A 24,494-nucleotide genomic window follows, 5' to 3' on the forward strand; every position below is an offset into this window, starting at 1 on the left:
TCAAAACTGCCTAGGAGTACAGGAGTATCTAAGGATCCCTTAGGAAAACTTAAAGCCATAACTCTGCACTATAGTTGGGCAAGTCAATGGATCTCCAAACATCTTAACGATTGCATTTGCAGATGCAGAATCTTATTACCAAAATACAGATATTTTATCAATTTCCAAAAAAGTATAATGGGAACATATTAGCTAACCACAGGAGTTATTTCCAGCTCCAAATAATAAAACATTTGTTGATTATGTCATCTTAGAACCATTTACAATACTTTCTGAATGTAAAGAAAATCACAAATATAAATAAAATACAGCATTTTTAACATGTGTTAGATTTCTATTTACACAGGACTATAAGATACTAATGTACTTGGGGTCATTTACTACTGAATCCATAAAACCATTATCCATTTTTAAATTATTCGTACATAAATACAAATGAAATATTTTAATCTTACTGTAGTTCTCTTATATTTTTTAAGTTTGTTCTTATGCCATTAATATTTCATTTTCACCTCCAGCCGTTATTTTCAAGATGTGTAAAACTGTCGTCATTTTCGCAAAGAATAATTTAAAAGGTGCCAGATCACAGGGAATTCTTTTCTCTTTTCTAAATAAAAATGCGTATGGATATTTTATTCCGTTTTTAATTTACCTCTTGAACTGCCTCCCGAAGTCTTCGTCCAGACATGGTCCTGAGTCAAGAAAACAGAATTATCAGAGTGTTTTCCTATTCAGAATGTACACAAGGTACACAGAAAGACTTGTAGCGAAGGCCAAAATGTTAGCCTGGCTAACAATAATAAAGTGTATAGAAACAATGAAAGTTAAAGTTGAGCTTTTTTCCTCACTGCCCTATCTTCAAAACAAATCCTAAAGTGAAAACAGACAACTTGAAGGAGGAAAACAGAATCAATGAATATCACTGGCAAAAGATCCCAATCACTTTCCATTCACTGAGTCAACAATAGGTTGCATTCTATTTAATAACAGCTGAGGCAAGTAGAGAGTGTACTGTTCCTGCCTACAAAGAACTTACTATTTCATTCATTCATTTAATCCTTCAGTAAAATATTGGACACCTACCACATACCAGACTCACTTCAAACTGCTAAGGATTCAACAGTATGGAGCTGACATTCTAGGGAGGGAAGATGGTCAACAAGCAAATAAAAAAGTGAGATGACAGTAAGTGCTATGGAGAGTATAAAGTAGGATAAGGATGAAAGAGAATGGTGGTGGTCATTGTGGGGATGGTGGTGTTCGTGCTGATGCTGTAGTGATGTGGTGGTGGTAGGAGTGGTGGGGGGGTAAAGACAATGTTATATCATGTAAGCAAGACTGGCATCTCTGTTAGAGTTTTGAGCAGAGAATTGAAGGAATAAAAGACTTGGCCATGGGGATAAATGGAGGGTAAGTGTTTCAGGCGGAAGGAACTGTAAATTCAAAAGCCCTAAAATAGAAGCGTGCTTGGTAGTCTGGGAACGGCACTGAAGCCAAGGTGGCTGCAGCAGGGGTGATCAAGGGGGAGTGGTATGAAATCAGATCAGAGAGCTTGCTGAAGAGAGGATCACATAGGGCCCTGTCAGATATTATAAGCGTTTGAGAATTTCTCTGGAGAGTTAGAAGCCACTGAAAGGTTTTGAGTAGTGACATGATTTGACTTATGCTTTACAGGATTACTCTGGCTATAATGTTGAGGAAAGACTATAGAGGAGTGAGGGAGAAGCAGGAAGGTGAGACAGGAGGTTATTGCAGTAAAATCCACGGGAGAGATAATGGTGGCTTAGACCCAGGTTGGGGCTGGGGGGTGGGGAGGGGAAGAATGATGGAAACTGTTGAATAGAACATACAGACTTTGCTGAAGGATTGAAAGCAGGGAAAATTGAAAAAGAGAGAATTCAGGGATGACTCTAAGATTTAGGGCCTGAGCAATGAAAAGATAAAAAATTGCTACTTACTAAGATAGGAAATATGGCATAAGGAGCGGATTTAAAATATGTTTCCATGCTTCTAATACCTAAATTGATTGTTTCACGACCCTATGTTTTAATATTATTTAAAGTCTTTCTACTGACATAATAAATCACTGCATAATTTTATTGGAATGATAACTTTTCAAATTTTTCTGTTTACTTCAAGTTACCCACTAGTAACAGGCAGAGAGAGATTTATTCTTCAGAGGCCCCACCAAAAGAGGGTGGGAATATTTGTCACCGTCGCCAAACATAGCACAGTAGGATACAAAGGAGTCAGTACAGAATTATCTGCCCATGATAAGAAGTGATCCCAACAGAAACACATCCACAACAGTTACATGTGTAACTACAAAAAGAAAAACAGGAACTTACGTAAACTCCCCAGGGATGGCAGTGATGGCCAAGAACCCAAGAGTAATAATCTGAACATCAACTATATCTGGGTGCCAGGGATGAGGTTTTGACAGCTAAGAACCAAAAGCATGAAAACTGTGTTAAGAATATTATTCTTTCTATCGTCAAGAGACTGACGCTGCTCATAGAAGTTCCTTTATTAAAGGATTTTAAATGTTTCCAGCTGTTTTGGGGTGTCTTATCCTAATATCATATTTCTTTTCTAATTCATGTAGTATTAAATATTCTATCTATTCAATAGTAATAAGATGTAAATATTATATACCAGTGTCCCATTAACCTGGACTTATTTTCTCATCAATGAAGTTTCTAGTGGATTTGTCATTGTGGCATCACAATGTGTAATAGATAACCAAGTGTTCTCCTATATTACCATGGTGACTATCCTTATACAAGATGAATAAGAAACTACCATCATTTGGAATAGCTTAAGTTAGTGATTTCTTTTTACTTTAAATCTTCAGTTACCAAGTCTTGCCTTACTTTTTAGGTTTTCTCCAAGAGAATCTATCCTTTATCATATTCAGATTAGTAGAATCTTTCCCTCTATTCCTTTGTTTCCTCGCTTTCTTCTTCCTGGAGAATTTTAATTAAATATTAGAAAAAAACTCTATTTAAAAATTTTTTCTACATCAAAAATCCATAATAATATGATGAATGAATGAATGAATTCATATTCACTGTATGAATATGAAAATCCATGTTCCAAAGAGTATTTAAAGAATATTGCTTTACTTAATAATGTTGCCTGAGTTGTGAGAAAATAACCTGAGATGTTTTTCTCTGCAAAGAATTCTGTGTTCACTCCTATCCTGGAGTCAACATAAACAAATCCTGAATAAGAAAAATGTTAATCTTATTCTTCCTTTTCCACTGTTCTAATTGCTTCATTTATTTACTATAGATGTAAAACTCTAAGTCAGTGTATTTAATAATCATAACCCTTATTTCTTAGAGTTACACTTATAGCATCCATATTTTTTAATATTAAAAATTTGATATGGGAACATCTGAATAACACACAGATCTACTATTCAACACAGAGCTACTATTCATATCTGATAATTCATAAATGTAAAATTAACGATATACTAATTTCACCATGATAATCAAAATGTATTACCTCTCCAGTATGAAGAAGGATTGGCTTTGGTTTTTGGCATTCTTTGATTTCTTCAGATGGCTTGCCCAGGTACTGATCCCGAATACTGTCCCAAAGTGGATCCCCTACTGTTGTCCCTATTAGGAATGTTATGATTAATAAGATTCCAACCCTCTGAAAAATATCATCATTTTGACAAATGTTGTACAACAATGCTTTTAGGACTTTGAGAGATTTTATCGAGGTTGTTGTTCAATGATTCCAAACAGTTGCATAATAGAAGAGGCAAGATTTCCTGTACATCCTAAAGTAGGAGCCATTGTTTAATTAGACCTCAGTGTGGTTGACAGAATAAAAGAATATATATGTTCTACAACCTTAATTTTTTTTATTGCTCTTTCTCAACCATTTTGCAAATAAAAAATATGATATAATTAAATGTAGGTCTATGAACTGAATCACCTTTTTCTTATTTTGAAAACTATAAAAAAAACACCTCCAACGTGAAGTACCAGTTGTTTGACTTGTGGTCTCTAAAGACCCACTCTTGAATCTCCACTTAATTATGTACACACACACACACACACACACACACGAGCAATAAAAACAACCATCAAGCGTAACACCCATAATCTGGGGAAAAGCTATGTTAACTACAAAACCTAAGAACATAGAATCTATAATCCATTAGGAAAATATAACAACTATGAACATATATGAACCTAATAACAGAGTACAAAAATACATGAAACAAAACTGACAGAAATGAAGGGAGAAACAATCAACAATAATAGTTGGAACTTCAATAACTCACTTTCAATAACAGATGGAACAACGAGTGAGAAGACCAATAGGGAAGTATAAAATTTGAACAGCACTAGAAGCCAACTAGACCTAACAGATACTAACAAAGGACTCCATCCAACAACAGCATAATATATATTCTTCTCAAGTGCATATGGAACATTATCTAAAATAGACCATATGCTGGCCATAAAACAAACCTCAATAAATGTTTTAAAGTATAAATAATACAAAGTATGTTTTCAACCACAATGTAATGAAATTAGAAATAAATAACAGAAGAAAATTTGATAAACTCACAAATATGTGGAAATTGATCAACATGATTATGAATAATGGTCAAAAAAGAAATCAAAAGAAAATATAAAAACAGTTTCGGATTAATGCAAATGAAGACACAGTATATCAAAACGTATAGAATGCAGTGAAAGCAGTTCTCGTAGGGAAATTGATAGCTTTAAATGCCCTTATAAAGAAAGGAGATGACCTCAGCAAGATACCAAAGTAGGAGATATCAGCTTTCATCCCCCCACAGAATACAATAATTAGCTATCCACAAAAGAAAATAGCTCTGGGAGGGCTCAAGAGTCCAACTAAAAACCTACAGCAACACAGTGGAGCAAAACACAGAATAACCACATGAAAAGGATCACTGGGAAGGCTGGCTTATCTGAGACATCTCAAGATGGCTAAGAACGAAGGGCAGAAGATATCAGTACCAGCCACGTAACAGGTGCCAACATTTGCTGCAGTGGCCTGCTCTGTGGAAGACCCTGGAAACCCTTGCCACTGAGAACCTGAACAGCCTCTGCAACAGACTCTCTACAGCTTTCATGAAAGAGGACCCTGTTTGTCAGTGCAAACCCCAGAAGACTGCTCCACAGAGACAACAGCAGCTTGTATGACTGAGGTAACCAATGATGGATTACCATGGATCACTGAAGAGAGATGTGATGCTGTACCTCCCTCATGAGAAGCTTCTGTTCCACTGCCCTGGAGTCAGGGCTGTCAGTCCCCCACCCCCAAACCCATACATGACCCTGACCCCAGAGCCATGGGTGTTCCATGTACACCCATGTTTCAGACCCCAACTTTGTGACCACGCTGTGTTTTCCTGGGCTCCAAACCCCAGACCTGCAGCTGCCCTGCAAGTACCTGTAACTCAGACACTGGAGCCACTAGAAGTGGACCTGAACCCCAGAACCACTTTCCTCTGCAAATGCATGTGTTCTAGGCCCCAGCTCCATGGCTGCTCCACATGTGCCCATACCTCAGGCACAGAGCTGTTGGTGAGCCAGTGCCCTGGACCCTGGAGGCATGGTTGCTCCACAAGCACCCAAGCTCCAGATCTCAGGTATGTCACTGTTCCATGAATGCGACATATCAGACATCAGTGCCACCACCACTGTGAATGTACCTGAAGCCAAACATAGCACCCAAAGTGATGCCCTTGGCCATGACATCCTCCAAGGGAGAAAAGGATGTCAGGATGTTCCCAGAAGACTTCACCACTGAAGATCACAACAGCACTCACAGCAGCTGCAGATACCCTTAGTACTGGCCTTTGAGGACGCATGCAATCTTCACCAATGATGACCTCAGCTGACAGAGCTGCATGGAGACTATGCCACTTGGGCTGCCCTGGAGCTGGAACAACCACAGTCACCCAATGTCTCTGCAGCCACCCAAAGGTGAAGGCCTTTCCCCACCAAAACCATTCTGTAAAGTCTGGAAGAGGTGACTGATCCATCAAATGCACAGACAAATGCAATTCTATGAGAGACAACAAAAATCAAGGAAACATGACATCACAAAAGGAATACAATAATTTTCCAATAACTGACCCGAAGAATTGGAGATCTAGAAATTGTCAAAGAAGAACTCAAAATAATTGTGTCAAAGAAGTTCAGCAAGCTACAAGAGAACAAATATATACAACTTAACAAAATCAAGAAAATAATTATGAACAAAATGAGAGTTCAACAGAAAGGCAGAACCATAAAAAAGAGCCAAACAAATTCTGGAGCTGAAGAATGCAATGAATGAAATGAACAATGCAGTAGAGAGCATCAACAGCAGATTTGATCAAGCAGAAGAAACAATCTGTGAACTCAAAACAAGTCATTAGGAACTATTCAATTAAAGTGAAAAAAAATGAAAAAGAATGAAGAAAGCCTACATGAATTATGAGACACAAAATGCCAAAGGGAGTTCTCCAAGCTGAAATGCAAGGATGCTAATAGCCCATAAAAGATATGAAAGAACAGGTATACCTCATTTTCTTGCACTTTGCTGATATTGTGTTTTTCTGTTTGTTTGTTTGGGGTTTTGTTTACAAATTGGGGGTTGGTGGTAACCCTGCATTAAGCAAGTTGATCAGTGCCATTTTTCCAACAGCAATTGCTAACTTCATGACGTCGCGTCACATTTTAGTAATCCTCACTAGATTTCAAACTTTTTCATCGTTATATTTCTTACGGTGATCTCTGATCAGTGATCTTTGATGTTACTACTGTAATAGTTTGGCAGCACTACAAACCACATCCATCTAAGACAGAAAACTTAATTGATAAATGTATGCGTTCTGACTGCTCCACTGACTGGCTGTCCCTCCATCTCTCTTCCTCTCCTTAGGCCTCCCTATTCCCTGAAACACAACAATATTGAAATTAGGCCAATTAATAACCCTACAATGGCCTCTGTGTATTCAAGTGGAAGGAAGAGTCGCACATCTCTCATTTTAAATCAAAAGCTAGACATGATTAAGCTTAGTGAGGAAGACATGTTGAAAGCCGTGATATGAAAAAAGCTAGATCTCTTGCACCAAATAGTCAGCCAAATTGTGAATGCAAAGGAAAGTTCTTGAAGGAAATTAAAAGTGCTATTCCAGCGAACACACAAATAAGAACGTGAAACAGCCTTATTACTGATATGGAGAATGTTTTAATCGTCTGGAGAGAAGAGCAAACCAGCCACAACATTCCCTTATGCCAAAGCCTAATTCAGGGCAAGGCCCTAAATTTCTTCAATTCTATGAAGGCTGAGAGAGGTGAGGAAGCTGCAAAAGAAAACTCTGAAGTTAGCAGAGGTTGGTTTATGAGCTTTAGGGAAAGAAGCCATCTCCATAACATAAAGGTTCAAGGTGAAGCAACAAGTGCTAATGTAAAAGCTGAGGAAAGTTAGCCAGAAGAATAAGCCAAGATAATGAATGAAGGTGGTTACACTAAAAAACAGATTTTCAACGTAGGCAAGACAATCTTCTTTTGGAATAAGATGCCATCTTGGACTTTCTTAGCTAGAGAGGAGAAGTCAACGTCAGGCTGACTCTCTTGTTAGGGATAAACATAGCTGGTCACTTTAAGCTGAAACCAATGCTCATTTACCATTCTGAAAATCCTAGGGCTCTTAAGAATTGTGCTAAATCTACTCTGCCTGTGCTCTATAAAGGGAACAACAAAGCCTATATGACAGCATGTCTGTTGACAAGATGGTTTACTAAATATTTAAACACCACTGTCGAGATCTACTGCTCAGGAAAAGATTCCTTTCAAAATATTAGTGCTTGGGCTTCCCTGGTGGTGCAGTGGTTGAGAGTCCACCTGCCGATGCAGGAGATGCGGGTTCGTGCCCCGGCCCAGGAAGATCCCACGTGCTGCGGAGCGGCAGGACCCGTGAGCCATGGCCGCTGAGCCTGCGCGTCTGGAGCCTGTGCTCCGCAACGGGAGAGGCCACAACAGTGAGAGGCCCGCGTACCGCAAAAAAACAAAACAAAACAAACAAACAAAATATTACTGCTCACTGACAATGCACAAGTCACCCAAGAGCTCTGAAGAAGATGTACAAGATTAATGTTGTTTTCATGCTTGCTAACACAATACCCGTTCTGAAGCCTGTGGATCAAGGAGTACTTTTGACTTTCAAGTCTTATTATTTAAGAAATACACTTCATAAGGTTATAGCTGCCATGGACAGTGATTCCTCTGATGGATCTTGGAAAAGTCAATGGGAAACTTCCTGGAAAGGATTCACCATTCTAGATGCCATTAAGAACATTCATGGTTCATGGAAAGAGGGCAAAATATCAACATTAACAAGGGCTTGGAAAAAGTTATTTCAGCTCTCATGGATGACTTTGAGGGGTTCAAGACTTCAGTTGAGGAAGTAACTGAAGAGGTGGTGAGAACAGCAAGAGAACTAGAATTAAAAGCAAAGCCTAAAGATGTGACTTAACTGCTGCAATCTCATGATGATAACTTTCACAAATGAGGAGTTGCTGCTTATGAATGAGCAAAGAAAGTGATTTCTTAAGGTGGAATCTTCTGGTGAAGATGCTCTGAAGACCACTGAAATGACAACAAAGGATTTAGAATGTCATGCAAACTTAGTTGATAAAACTGTGGCAGGGTTTGACAGAACTGACTCCAATTTTGCAAGAAGTTCCATTGTGGGTAAAGTACTATAAAATGCATTGCATGCTACAGAGAAATCACTTGTGAAAGAGTCAATCAATGCAGAAAACTTCATCATTGTCTTATTTTAAGAAATTGCCACAGTCACCACAACCTTCATCGACCACCACCCTGATCAGTCAGCAGCCATCAACATCAAGGCAAGACCCTCCACCAGCAAAAAGATGATGATTATGACTCCTTGAAAACTCTGCTGATGGTTACCATTTTTAGCAATAAAAGTATTTTTTATTAAGGAATGTACATTTTTTTTTTTTTTTTTTTTCATGTGGTACGCGGGCCTCTGACCGCCGTGGCCTCTCCCGTTGCGGAGCACAGGCTCCGGACGCGCAGGCCCAGCGGCCATGGCTCACGGGCCCAGCCGCTCCGCGGCACGCGGGATCCTCCCGGACCGGGGCACGAACCCGCGCCCCCTGCATCGGCAGGCGGACTCCCAACCACTGCGCCACCAGGGAAGCCCAGGAATGTACATTTTTAAGACATAACGTTATCACACACTTAATAGACTAACAGTATAATGTAAACATAACTTTTATAAGCACTGGGAAATAAATAACAATATAATAATAGTAGGGAACATCAATGGCCCACTTTCAAAAGTGGTTAGATCATCCACACAGAAAATCAACAAGGAAACATTGGACTTGAATCGTATCTTAGACCAACTGGACCTAAAAGACACGTATGGAACATTCTACCCAACAACAGTAGAAAACACATGCTTCTCAAGTGTGCATGAAACATTCTCCAATATTGATCACGCAGGGTCACAAAAGAAGCCTCAGCAAATTTAGAAGATTGAAATCATACCAACTATCTTTTCTGACCACAAAGACCTGAAACTAGAAATCAGTAACAGGAAAACTGGAAAATTCACAGATATGTGAAGATTAAAAAAACATACTCCTGAACAACTAATGGGTCAAAGAAATCAAAATGAAATCAAAAACACCTCAAAACAAACAAAACAAAAATGGAAATACAATATACCAAAAACTTACTGTATAGAGAACTTATACTTACTGTATAAGTTCTGGGAGTGGAGTTTATTGTGATAAACCCCTACATTAAGAACGAAGAAAGGAGGTGGGCGGGAAGATGGCGGAAGAGTAAGACGTGGAGATCGCCTTCCTCCTCACGGATACACCAGAAATACATCTACACGTGGAACAACTCCTACAGAACACCTACTGAAGGCTGGCAGAAGACCTCAGAGCTCCCAAAAGGCAAGAAACTCCCCACGTACCTGGGTAGGGCAAAAGAAAAAAGAAAAAACAGAGACAAAAGAATAAGGACGGCACCTGCACCAGTGGGAGGGAGCTGTGAAGGAGGAAAAGTTTCCACACACTAGGAAGCCCCTCCGCGGGGGGAGACTGCGGGAGGTGGAGGGGGGGAGCTTCCGGACCGCGGAGTAGTGCACAGCGACGGGTGTGGAGGGCAAAGCAGGGAGATTCCTGCACAGACGATCGGTGCGGTCGGTGCCGACCGGCACTCACCAACCCGAGAGGCTTGTCTGCTCACCTGCCGGGGCGGGCGGGGCTGCGAGCTGAGGCTCGGGTTTCGGTTTTGGATGGAGCGCAGGGAGAGGACTGGGGTTGGCGGCTTGAGCATAGCCTGAAGGGGTTGGTGCGCCACGACTAGCCGGGAGGGAGTTCGGGGAAAAGCCGGCACCCGCCGAAGAGGCAAGAGACTTTTTCTTCCCTCTTTGTTTCCTGGTGTGCGAGGAGAGGGGTTTAAGAGCGCTGCTTAAAGGAACTCCAGAGATGGGCGCGAGCCGCGGCTAAAAGCGCGAACCCCAGAGACGGGCGCGAGCCGCGGCTGAGGGCGCGAGCCCCCGAGACGGGCGCGAGCCGCGGCGGGAAGCGCGAGCCCCAGAGACGGGCGCGAGCCGCGGCTGAAACCGCGGACCCCAGAGACGGGCGGGAGACGCTGGGGCTGCTGCTGCCGCCACCAGGGGGGCTGTGTGCGAGCACAGGTCACTCTCCGCGCCCCTCTTCCGCGGAGCCTGTGCAGCCCGCCACTGCCAGGTTCCCGGGATCCAGGGACAACTTCCCCGGGAGTACGCACGGCGGGTCTCAGGCTGGTGCAGCGTCACGCCGGCCTCTGCCGCCGCAGGCCCGCCCCGCACGCAGTGCCCCTCCTTCCCCCATCCCCCAACCCCCGGCCTGAGTGAGCCGGAGCTCCCGAATCAGCGGCTCCTTTAACCCCGTCCTGTCTGAGCAAAAAAACAGACGCCCTCCAGCGATCTGCGCGCAGGGGCAGGGCCGGGTACAAAGCTGAGCTCCTGTGAGCTGTGAGAGCAGGGAGGAGAGGGGGAGGTCTCTCCCGGCAGCCGCGGAGGCGGATTGAAGCTCCACGATCAACTTGATGTGCCCTGCATTGTGGAATACCTGAATAGACAGGGAGTGATCCCAAATTGAAGAGGGGGAATTTAGGAGCGAGATCTGTGATTTTTTTCCCTTTTCCTCTTTTTGTGAATGTGTGCGTGTATGCTTCTGTGTGAGATCTTGTCTGTATACTCTTGCTTCCACCATTTGTCCTAGGGCTCTATCCGTCCATGGTTTTTTTTTTTTTTAAAAAAAAAATTTTTTTTTAATAATTAATTTTAATTGTAATAACTTTATTGAACTTTACCTTCGTTCTTTCTTTCTTTCTTTCCTTCCCTCCTTCCCTCCTTTAGACAGCGAATCACCCCAGGTTGAGGGGGTGGTCTCTGGGAGCAGGATTTATGATTTTTCCCCCTTTGCCTCTCTTTGTGAACGTGTATGTGTATGCTTCTGTGTAAGATTTTCTCTGTATAGCTTTGCTCCCAAAAGTTGTCCTAGGGCTCTATCCGTCCATGGTTTTTTTTAAAAAAAAATTTTTTTTCTTAATAATTAATTTTAATTGTAATAACGTTATTGTACTTTACCTTCGTTCTTTCTTTCTTTCTTTCCTTCCTTCCTTCCCTCCTTTAGACAACAAATCACCCCAAATTGAGGAGGTGGTCTCTGGGAGCAGGATTTATGATTTTTCCCCCTTTGCCTCTCTTTGTGAACGTGTATGTGTATGCTTCTGTGTAAGATTTTCTCTGTATAGCTTTGCTTCCAACATTTGTCCTAGGGCTCTATCCGTCCATGGTTTTTTTAAAAAAAAAAATTTTTTTTCTTAATAATTAATTTTAATTGTAATAACTTTATTGTACTTTACCTTCGTTCTTTCTTTCCTTCCTTCCTTCCCTCCTTTAGACAGCGAATCACCCCAGGTTGAGGAGGTGGTCTCTGGGAGCAGGATTTATGATTTTTCCCCCTTTGCCTCTCTTTGTGAACACGTATGTGTATGCTTCTGTGTAAGATTTTCTCTGTATAGCTTTGTTTCCAACATTTGTCCTAAGGTTCTATCTGTTCTTTTTTTTCTTTCTTTCTAAATATTTTTTAGTACAATAACTATATTATACTTTATTTTATTTTTACTGTATCTTCTTTCTTTCTGTCTTTTTTCCTTCTTTCCCTCCTTCCTTCCTCCCTTCCTCCCTCCTTTCTTTCCTTCTTTGCTTCTTTCTCCTTCCTTCCTTTCCTCCTTTCCTCCTTTCCTTCTCTCTTTCCTCAAACTTCTACTAATTCTCTCTACATTTTCTCCTTCTTTCCCTCCTTCTTTCCTTCCTTCCTCCCTCCCTCCCTCCCTCCTTTCTTTCCTTCTTTGCTTCTTTCTTCCTTCCTTCCTTTCCTCCTTTCCCTCTTTCTTTCCTCATACTTCTACTAATTCTCTCTACATTTTCTCCTTCTTTCCCTTCCTTCCTTCCTTCCTCCCTCCCTCCCTCCTTTCTTTCCTTCTTTGCTTCTTCTTCCTTCCTTCCTTTCCTCCTTTCCTTCTTTCTTTCCTCATACTTCTAATAATTCTCTCTACTTTTCCTCCCTTTTATTCTGAGCCGTGTGGATGAAAGGCTCTTGGTGCTCCAGCCCAGGAGGCAGGGCTCTGCCTCTGAGGTAGGAGAGCCAACTTCAGGACACTGATCAACAAGAGACCTCCCAGCTCCACATAATATTAAACGGTGGAAATCTCCCAGAGACCTCCATCTTAACACCAGCACCCAGCTTCACTCAACTACCAGCAAGCCACAGTGCTGGACAACCTATGCCAAACAACTAGCAAAACAGGAACACAACCCCACCCATTAGCAGAGAGGCTGCCTAAAATCATAACAAGGCCACAGACACCCCAAAACACACCACCAGACGTGAACTGACCACTAGAGAGACAAGATCCAGCCTCATCCAGCAACAACACAGGCACTAGTCCCCTCCACCAGGAAGCCTACACAACCCGCTGAAACAACCTTAGCCACTGGAGACAGACATCAAAACAACGGAACTACGAACGTGCAGCCTGAAAAAGGAGACCCCAAACACAGTAAGATAAGCAAAATGAGAAGACAGAAAAACACACAGCAGATGAAGGAGCAAGATAAAAACCCACCAGACCTAACAAATGAAGAGGAAATAGGCAACCTACCTGAAAAAGAATTCAGAATAATGATAGTAAGGATGATCCGAAATCTTGGAAGTAGAATGGACAAATGCAAGAAACAGTTAACAAGGACCTACAAGAACTAAAGATGAAACAAGCAACGATGAACAACGCAATAAATGAAATTAAAAGTACTCTAGATAGGATCAATAGCAGAATAACTGAGGCAGAAGAACGGATAAGTGACCTGGAAGATAAAGTAGTGGAAATAACTACTGCAGAGCAGAATAAAGAAAAAAGAATGAAAAGAACTGAGGACAGTCTCAGAGAGCTCTGGGACAACATTAAACGCACCAACATTCGAATTATAGGGGTTCCAGAAGAAGAAGAAAAAAAGAAAGGGACTGAGAAAATATTTGAAGAGATTATAGTTCAAAACTTCCCTAATATGGGAAAGGAAATAGTTAATCAAGTCCAGGAAGCACAGAGAGCCCCATACAGGATAAATACAAGGAGAAATACGCCAAGACACATATTAATCAAACTATCAAAAATTAAATACAAAGAAAGCATATTAAAAGCAGCAAGGGAAAAACAACAAATAACACACAAGGGAATCCCCATAAGGTTAACAGCTGATCTCTCAGCAGAAACCCTACAAGCCAGAAGGGAGTGGCAGGACATACTGAAAGTGATGAAGGAGAAAAACCTGCAACCAAGACTACTCTACCCAGCAAGGATCTCATTCAGATTTGATGGAGAAATTAAAATCTTTACAGACAAGCAAAAGCTGAGAGAGTTCAGCACCACCAAACCAGCTTTACAACAAATGCTAAAGGAACTTCTATAGATAAGAAATGCAAAAGAAGGAAACGACCTATAATAACGAACCCAAAACAATGTAGAAAATGGGAATAGGAACATACATATCGATAATTACCTTAAATGTAAATGGACTAAATGCTCCCACCAAAAGACACAGATTGGCTGAATGGATACAAAAACAAGACCCTTATATATGCTGTCTACAAGAGACCCACCTCAGACCTAGAGGACACATACAGACTGAAAGTAAGGGGATGGAAAAAGATATTCCATGCAAATGGAAACCAAAAGAAAGCTGGAGTAGCAATTCTCATATCAGACAAAATAGACTTTAAAATAAGGACTATTAAAAGGGATAAAGAAGGACACTACATAATGATCAAGGGATCGATCCAAGAAGAAGATATAACAATTGTAAATATTTATGCACCCAACATAGGAGCACCTCAATCCATAAGGCAAATACTAACAGCCATAAAAGGGGAAATTGACAGTAACACATTCATAGTAGGGGACTTTAACACCCCACTTTCACCCATGACAGATCATCCAAATGAAAATAAATAAGGAAACACAAGCTTTAATGATACATTAAACAAGATGGACTTAATTGATATTTATAGGACACTCCATCCAAAAACAACAGAATATACATTTTTCTCAAGTGCTCATGGAATATTCTCCAGGATAGATCATATCTTGGGTCACAAATCAAGCCTTGGTAAATTTAAGAAAATTGAAAATTGTATCAAGTATCTTTTCTGACCACAACGCCATGAGACTAGATATCAATTACAGGAAAAGATCTGTAAAATATACAAACACATGGAGGCTAAAACAATACACTACTTAATAATGAAGTGATCACTGAAGAAATCAAAGAGGAAATAAAAAAATACCTAGAAACAATGACAATGGAGACACACGACCCAAAACCTATGGGATGCAGCAAAAGCAGTTCTAAGGGGGAAGTTTATAGCAATACAAGCCCACCTTAAGAAGCAGGAAACATCTCGAATAAACAGCCTAACCTTGCACCTCAAGCAATTAGAGAAAGAAGAACAAAAAACCCCAAAGCTAGCAGAAGGAAAGAAATCATAAAAATCAGATCAGAAATAAATGAAAAAGAAATGAAGGAAACGATAGCAAAGATCAATAAAACTAAAAGCTGGTTCTTTGAGAAGATAAACAAAATAGATAAACCACTAGCCAGACCTCATCAAGAAAAAAGGGAGAAGACTCAAATCAATAGAATTAGAAATGAAAAAGGAGAAGTAACAACTGACACTGCAGAAATTTAAAAAATCATGAGAGATTACTACAAGCAACTCTATGCCAATAAAATGGACAATCTGGAAGAAATGGACAAATTCTTAGAAATGCACAACCTGCCAAGACTGAATCAGGAAGAAATAGAAAATATGAACAGACCAATCACAAGCACTGAAATTGAAACTGTGATTAAAAATCTTCCAACAAACAAAAGCCCAGGACCAGATGGCTTCACAGGTGAATTCTATCAAACGTTTAGAGAAGAGCTAACACCTATCCTTCTCGAACTCTTCCAAAATATAGCAGAGGGAGGAACACTCCCAAATTCCTTCTACGAGGCCACCATCACCTGGATACCAAAACCAGACAAGGATGTCACAAAGAAAGAAAACTACAGGCCAATATCACTGATGAACATAGATGCAAAAATCCTCAACAAAATACTAGCAAACAGAATCCAACAGCACATTAAAAGGATCATACACCATGATCAAGTCGGGTTTATTCCAGGAATGCAAGGATTCTTCAATATACGCAAATCTATCAATGTGATAAACCATATTAACAAATTGAAGGAGAAAAACCATATGATCATCTCAATAGATGCAGAGAAAGCTTTCGACAAAATTCAACACCCATTTATGATAAAAACCCTCCAGAAAGTAGGCATAGAGGGAACTTTCCTCAACATAATAAAGGCCATATATGACAAGCCCACAGCAAACATCATCCTCAATGGTGAAAAACTGAAAGCATTTCCACTAAGATCAGGAACAAGACAAGGTTGCCCACTCTCACCACTCTTATTCAACATAGTTTTGGAAGTTTTAGCCACAGCAATCAGAGAAGAAAAGGAAATAAAAGGAATCCACATCGGAAAAGAAGAAGTAAAGCTGTCACTGTTTGCAGATGACATGATACTATACATAGAGAATCCTAAAGATGCTACCAGAAAACTACTAGAGCTAATCAATGAATTTGGTAAAGTAGCAGGATACAAAATTAATGCACAGAAATCTCTGGCATTCCTATATACTAATGATGAAAAATCTGAAAGTGAAATCAAGAAAACACTCCCATTTACCATTGCAACAAAAAGAATAAAATATCTAGGAATAAACCTACCTAAGGATATGAAAGACCTGTGTGCAGAAAATTATAAGACACTGATGAAAGAAATTAAAGATGATACAAATAGATGGAGAGATATACCATGTTCTTGGATGGGAAGAATCAACATTGTGAAAATGACTCTACTACCCAAAGCAATCTACAGATTCAATGCAATCCCTATCAAACTACCACTGGCATTTTTCACAGAACTAGAACAAAAAATTTCGCAATTTGTATGGAAACACAAAAGACCCCGAATAGCCAAAGCAATCTTGAGAACGAAAAAAGGAGCTGGAGGAATCAGGCTCCCTGACTTCAGACTATACTACAAAGCAACAGTAATCAAGACAGTATGGTACTGGCACAAAAACAGAAAGATAGATCAGTGGAACAGGATAGAAAGCCCAGAGATAAACCCACGCACATATGGACACCTTATCTTTGATAAAGGAGGCAGGAATGTACAGTGGAGAAAGGACAGCCTCTTCAATAAATGGTGCTGGGAAAACTGGACAGGTACATGTAAAAGTATGAGATTAGATCACTCCCTAACACCATACACAAAAATAAGCTCAAAATGGATTAAAGACCTAAATGTAAGGCCAGAAACTATCAAACTCTTAGAGGAAAACATAGGAAGAACACTCTATGACATAAATCACAGCAAGATCCTTTCTGACCCACCTCCTAGAGTAATGGAAATAAAAACAAAAATAAACAAATGGGACCTAATGAAACTTCAAAGCTTTTGCACAGCAAAGGAAACCATAATCAAGACCAAAAGACAACCCTCAGAATGGGAGAAAACATTTGCAAATGAAGCAACTGACAAAGGAGTAATCTCCAAAATTTACAAGCAGCTCATGCAGCTCAATAACAAAAAAACAAACAACCCCATCCAAAAATGGGCAGAAGACCTAAACAGACATTTCTCCAAAGAATATATACAGAATGCCAACAAACACATGAAAGAATGCTCAACATCATTAATCATTAGAGAAATGCAAATCAAAACTACAATGAGATATCATCTCACACCAGTCAGAATGGCCATCATCAAAAAATCTAGAAACAATAAATGCTGGAGAGGGTGTGGAGAAAAGGGGACACTCTTGCACTGCTGGTGGGAATGTGAATTGGTTCAGCCACTGTGGAGAACAGTATGGAGGTTCCTTAAAAAACTACAAATAGAATTACCATATGACCCAGCAATCCCACTACTGGGCATATACCCTGAGAAAACCAAAATTCAAAAAGAGTCATGTACCAAAATGTTCATTGCAGCTCTATTTACAATAGCCCGGAGATGGAAAGAACCTAAGCGCCCATCATCGGATGAATGGATAAAGAAGATGTGGCACATATACACAATGGAATATTACTCAGCCTTAAAGCGAAATGAAATTGAGATATTTGTAATGAGATGGATAGACCTAGAGTCTGTCATACAGAGTGAAGTAAGTCAGAAAGACAAAGACAAATACCGTATGCTAACACATATATATGGAATTTAAGGGGAAAAAATGTCATGAAGAACCTAGGGATAAGACAGGAATAGAGGCGCAGACCTACTGGAGAACGGACTTGAGGATATGGGGAGGGGGAAGGGTGAGTTTTGACAGGGCGAGAGAGAGTCATGGACATATACACACTAACAAACGTAGTAAGGTAGATAGCTAGGGGGAAGCAGCCGCAAGGCACAGGGATATAAGCTCGGGGCTTTGGGACAGCCTGGAGGGGTGGGAGGGGGAGAGTGGGAGGGAGGGAGACGCAAGAGGGAAGACACATGGGAGCACATGTATATGTATAGCTGATTCACTGTTATAAATCAGAAACTAACACACCATTGTAAAGCAATTATACCCCAATAAAGATTTTAAAAAAAAAAAAAAAAAAAAAAAGAACGAAGAAAGATCTCAAAAAAACAACCTAACTTTACACCTCAAGGAACTAGAAAAAGAAAAAACTAAGCACAAAGTTAACAGAGGAAAAGAAATAACAAAGATCAGAGTAGAAATAAATGGAATAGAGACCAGAAAAACAATAGAAAAAACCCACAAAATGAAGAGCTGGTTTTTGAAAACACAAAATTGACAAACCTTTAGTTAGATTAACTGAGGAAAAAAAGACAGAAGCCTCAAAATTTTCAAAAAATTAGAAATGAAAGGTAAGACATTACAAATGACACCTCAGAAATACAAAAGGATGACTATAAGCAATTATACACCACCAAGTTGGATAACCTAGAAGAAATGGGTAAATTCCTAGAAACATACAAACTGACAAGACTAAATCATGAATAAATAGAAAAATTTGAGCAGACTAATAATGCGTAAGAAGATTGAATCAGTAATCAGAAACCTCCTAACAAAAAAAGACTAGGATCAGATGGTTTTACTGGTGAATTCAACCAAACATTTACGGAAGAATTAATGCCAGTCCTTCTCAGCTCTTCTCAAAAATTGAGGAGGAGGGAATACTCCCAAATTTGCTTTATGATGCGAACATTACCCTGATACCAAAGCCATATAAGGGCACTATGAGAAAAAAAAAAAAAAGGCCAATATCTCTGATGAATATAGAAGCCAAAATCCCAAGCAAAATACCAGCAAACTGAATCCAATAGCACATTAAAATGATCATGCACCATGATCAATGGGATTTATTCCTGGGATGCAAGAATGGTTCAAAAAGTGTGAATAAATAAATGTGATATACCACATTAATAGCATAGGAGAGTTTTCTCCGTGCCCTAAATAGATAGGAAAACATCCATGTTCAAGGATCAGAAGACTTAAAGTTGTTAAGATTACAGAGCTCCTCAATTTAATCTACAGATTCAACACAATTCCCATCAGAATCTCAGCTGACTTCTTTGTAGAAGTTGACAAACTGATTCTAAAATTTAAATAGAATTGCAAAGGACTCAGAATAGCAAAAACAATCTTGAAAAAGGAGAACAAAGTAGGAGGACTCATATATCCTGATTTCAAAACTTACTACACAGCAGTAGTAATCAAGAAAGAGTGATACGAACCATGGAATACTACTTAGCTATAAAAAAGGAGGAATGATTTTTCTTTTTTAAAAGGGTGATACTAGCACAAAAAATAAACACAGATCAATGGAATAGAATTGGGAATCCAGAAATAAGACCATGAATCTATGGTCAACTGATTTTCAATGAGTGTGCCAAGCCCATTCAATGGGTTTAAAAAAATAGCCTTTCAACAAATGGTGCTGTAATAACTGGATAGCCACAAGGAAAAGAATGAACGTGGATTGTTACCTCACACCATATATAAAAGCTAACTCAAAATAGCTCAAAGATCTAAATATAAGAGCTAAAACCATAAAACTTCTAGAAGAAAACAGGGGTAGGTTTTCATGACATCAAATTTAGCAAAGGATACTTAGATATGACACCAAAAGCATGAGATACAAAAGCAAGAATAGACCATTTTGATTTCATCAAAATTAAAACTTTTTGTGCTTAAAAGGACACAATGAAGAAGGTGGAAACACAACCCACAGTAGGGAGATCAGCCAAAATGGTGGAGTAGAAAGACCATGAGCTCACCTCCTCTCATGGCCACACCAAAATAACAACTATTTACAGACCACGTATTGATGGAAAAGACCAGAACCTACCATAAAAGATCTTCTATAACTAAAGATATAAAGAAGGAACCACAGTGAGATAGGTAGTCAAGACCCATACCCTCTGGGAAACCAACAGGAAAATAATTACAATTTCAGAGCATCTCCCCAAGGAGTAAAGGTATTGAGCCCCACATCAGTGTCCCCAGCCCAGCATTCCTCTGCCAGGAAGATGAGCCACTAGAACTTTTGGCTTTGAAGGCCAGTGGGGCTTACTTGCGGGAGACCCAGAGAGCTGTGGGAAATGGAGATTCTACTAATAAAGCGTGCACACAAAAATCTCACATGTTCCGAGACCCAGCTCAGAAACAATAATTTGAAAGGAGCCTGGGTTAGACCTACCTGCTAATCTTGGAGAGTCTCCCAGAGAGACAGGGGTCAATTGGAGCTCACAGATGCTGGTGGCAGCCATTTTTAGGAGCTCATTCTACCACATACTATTTTGGATCCTCCCCCCAGCTTATTAGCTCCAGGACCCAGCTGTGCCCATGCCCACCAACCCACAGGCACCAGTACTAGGACATTTCAGCCCAAGTAACTAACTGGGTGGGGACACAGTCCCACCCACCAGTAGACAAGGTGCCTTAAGACACCCCCTGAACCCACAGCCACCCCTGGACACAACCCTGCCCACCAGAGGATGTAGGATCTGGCCGCACACACCAGTGAGGTGGACACCAGCCTCAGGACAACGGTACCCCTGCAGCCTGCAGACCCAGCCCACCCATCAGCAGACCAGCAGCAGCTCTGGGACTAGCTGGGCTCTGACCCTGCCCACCAGCAAGCCAACACGAGCTTTAGGACATCCTGGACTCTGCAGCCAGCCATGTCAAGAACCAGCCTCACCCACCAGCAGTCTGACACCAGCTCTGGGACCCTGGGCTCTGTAGCCAGACCCCAGGACTCAGCTCTTCCTGCCAGTGGGCTGGCATTAGCCCCAGGACCTAGCTTCACCCACCAGTGTGAAGACACCAGCCCAGGATCTCCTTGACTCCAGCTCTGCCCACCAGTGAGCTAGCAGTAGCCCAGGGGCCACCTGTGGGTCTGCAGCCAGCTGCCTCATGACCCAGCCCCACCAAGCAGTGGCCAGCAGCCTCTGCACAAGGCAGGGCCTGGCAACCAACCAGACCCGTGGCGGGTGGTAGAGCCAAGCCTACGAGACCACCCACAGTAGTCAGCCCACCACAACAGAAGGACCCAAGCAGCCCAGCTAGCGGGCATCCCTAGAGCATATATGGGACCCATAAGGAACTCTTTCAACTCAGTAATGAGAAGACAAGTAGCCCAATTTAAAAATAAGAAAAATATATGAGTAGACATTTCTCCAAGGAAGAAACACAATGGCCAATAAACATGAAAAGATTTTCAGTATCACTAATCTTCAGGGAAATGCAAATCAAAGCCATAATGAGATACCACTCCACACCCAGGGGGTTGCTAGAATCAAAAAGGAAGATAAAAACAAGTATTGGTGAGGATGTAGAAAAAGTCAGAACCTTCAGAACTACTGATGAGAATGTAAAATTGTGCAACAATTTGGAAATAGTCTGGTAGTTCCTCAAATTATTAAACATAGAGTTACCATATGATCCAGCAATTCTACTTCTAAGCATATACCAAAGATGAGAGATGAAATCATATGCTCACACAAAAGCCTGGACATGAATATTTATAGCAGCATTATTCCTAATAGTCCAAAAGTGGAACAACCCAAATGTCCATCAACTGAGGAATGCATAAACAAAATCTGGTAAAACCATACAGTGGAATATTATTCAGTCATAATATAACATAAATGAACTTATCTACAAAACAAAAACAGACTCACGGACATAGAGAACAAAATTTGTGGTTGCCAAGGGGGAGGGAGGGTGGGGGAGGGATGGACTGGGAATTTGGGATTAGCAGATGCAAACTATTATACAAAGAATGGATAAACAACAAGGTCCTACTGTATAGCACAGGGAACTATATTCAATATCCTGTAATAAATCACAATGGAAAAGAATATGAAAAAGAATGTATGATATGTATAAATGAATCACTTTGCTGTTCAGCAGAAATTAACACAACGTTGAAATCAACTATACTTCAATAAAACAATTTTTTAAAAAGAAAAAAAAGTAATGAAATACTAATCCATGTTACAACTTGGATGAACCTTGAAAACATGATGCTAAGTGAAAGAAGCCAATGCAAAAAGTCACATTTTTTTTTTTTTTACAATTCCATTTATATGAAATGCCCAGAAGAGGAAAATATAGAGATAGAGAGATTAGTGGTTGCTTAGGTCTGGGAGAGACGGAGACTGTGTTGTAATAGCTAAAGAGTACAGGGTTTCTTTCTGAGGGGATGAAAATGCTCTAAAATTGACTGTGGTGATGGTTGCACATATCTGTGAATATACCAAAAAACCACTGAATTATACATTTTAAATGGGTAAATTTTATGTTTTGTGAATTATATCAATAAACCTGTTAAAAATTATTTATTTTAGAACAGTAGACCAAACTAGATGAAATATTACCAGGAAAGATGATGCCAACTATATCACATTACAACTGTATTTATTAATTTAACTAATGGCTCCAAAATATATATATATATATATATATACAAAAGACAAGAATGAAATAAGCCAAAATATTACCTGTAGGTGCTACTCTTCAATTTTTTTTTAACTTTCTCTACTTGCCAGTGCATGTTATCACAGTGATAATCAGGATAAAAGTATAAAACCTATAATAATCAGTTATAAATTCATGGAAATACACAAAGGAAGAACACCCAGGACCACATGCATTAGGTTCCTAAAAGCTTCTGTTCTGAGGAATCTGGGCTCCAATAAAGGAATCTGGGAAAGAGACACTAACAACCAGATGGAAGGGCCAACTCATACTGTCGAAGTTACAATGACACTCCCGCTCTGCACCACTCCAACTCCACCCCAGGCTCCAGCCCAATTTAAAACTATTCTTTTTTTTTTTTTTTTTTGCGGTACGCGGGCCTCTCACTGCTGTGGCCTCTCCCGTTGCGGAGCACAGGCTCCAGACGCGCAGGCTCAGCGGCCACGGCTCATGGGCCCAGCCGCTCCGCGGCGTGTGGGATCCTCCCAGACCGGGGCAGGAACCCGTGTACCCTGCATCGGCAGGTGGACTCTCAATCACTGCGCCACCAGGGAAGCCCTAAAACTATTCTTTCATAGCTTGAAATGCAAAGAGAATCTCTGATTCTACCTGAATCAGTGGAAAGCTAAATTATGAAAGATACCTACCCCTGAGAAATCATGTACAAACCTGGAAAGCCTGCATACTCCCAAATTTAAAAAATAAAAATAGTAAATGTATTGGTTACATTAAACCTTGTTAGGGAACAGAACCCTGAAGTTCAGAACCTGGAACTATAAATCACATCAGACTGCACCTCACCCTGCGTAAAATTGAGGGTTCCAAATCCGTCAATCGTGCCAGCTGCAAAACTGTAGCCCAAGGCTGGTTTACATGTTTTTGCCTAAAGGAAAAAATTTTAAAAACAAAACAAAAATGAAACATAAACAGAAAAAGACACAGAAGTTGAACTTCGATAATGAGATCAGCCCAGAACTTTACCCTTGTGGCATAATCAGTGTGACTCAGTGACACTTACTGTGTGTGTAGAATTGAGCCAGACGGTGACGTCCGTCATATTCACCCACTGATGAGCTGAAGCCAGTGGCCCAGTTACCTCCTGAGAGGCGGAGGCATACAGTTCCTAGAAAACACACAGCCTTACCATTAAAAGCAAAAAAGCTAAAATGAATACCAGCAACCGTACCTAAGAAGTGCCAATTTGGAAAAGAGTCTTTCAGTCAAGTTTTGTTTTGCTGTCGGATTAGACAGAGCATGCGCATCTCTCCACCAAACCCCCTGTAGCTTCCCAGAAACTTGAAGGCCCTGAGACCATTGATCTGTGTCTATTTCCCACAAATATGAAATTCCAGTGATGCAGGCTATGGTACAAATGCTCCAATCTCACTAGAAAGACAGCCAAGAAAATTTAAGGTTAGGAGTAGGTGGGCCAAATTACCTTCTTTGGCAGAACAAGGGTGCCTCCATGGGGATTCTCATGGAGTTTTCCCTCTCACAGTCCTTGAGTCCTCTGGCAGGGCTGGTGCCAAAGCGGGGCTTGAAAGTCTTCAGGACCCACTTCATCTGCATCTGTTCCCCCACCCACTGTTCACCTTTGGATATTCTTTTTTTTTCCAGTATGGTCAATTGATGCTTTTTTAATCTTAGGGGCAATGTGAGTCAAAATATATTTAGGAAGGTTTGTTTGTATTGATCTGTATCGTACAGTAGAGGCAAACCCTGCTTCAGCACCAATGCCTTTGCCTGACACCTAACTCATTTCTACTCTATTGCCATGTCAGTTTCC

At 40.5% G+C, this 24,494-nt stretch overlaps 1 protein-coding gene across 4 annotated transcripts in view; it reads right to left on the minus strand.

Moving 5' to 3' along the window:
* ASAH2 (N-acylsphingosine amidohydrolase 2) overlaps nt 1-24,494 on the minus strand; it is a 121,250-nt gene that overhangs the window by 24,556 nt on the left and 72,200 nt on the right. For all 4 annotated transcript variants that reach the window (XM_032609339.1, XM_032609340.1, XM_032609341.1 and 1 more), the window contains 5 exons: nt 23,727-23,831; nt 23,510-23,591; nt 3,514-3,629; nt 2,349-2,443; nt 653-692 (listed from right to left, as the gene is read on the minus strand). In XM_032609339.1, coding sequence (XP_032465230.1) covers nt 653-692; nt 2,349-2,443; nt 3,514-3,629; nt 23,510-23,591; nt 23,727-23,831 — 438 coding nt within the window. The remainder of the gene's footprint in view (nt 1-652; nt 693-2,348; nt 2,444-3,513; nt 3,630-23,509; nt 23,592-23,726; nt 23,832-24,494) is intronic.

This window comes from Phocoena sinus, chromosome 16, assembly GCF_008692025.1.
Source record: "Phocoena sinus isolate mPhoSin1 chromosome 16, mPhoSin1.pri, whole genome shotgun sequence".
Taxonomy (NCBI): Eukaryota; Metazoa; Chordata; class Mammalia; order Artiodactyla; family Phocoenidae; genus Phocoena; species Phocoena sinus.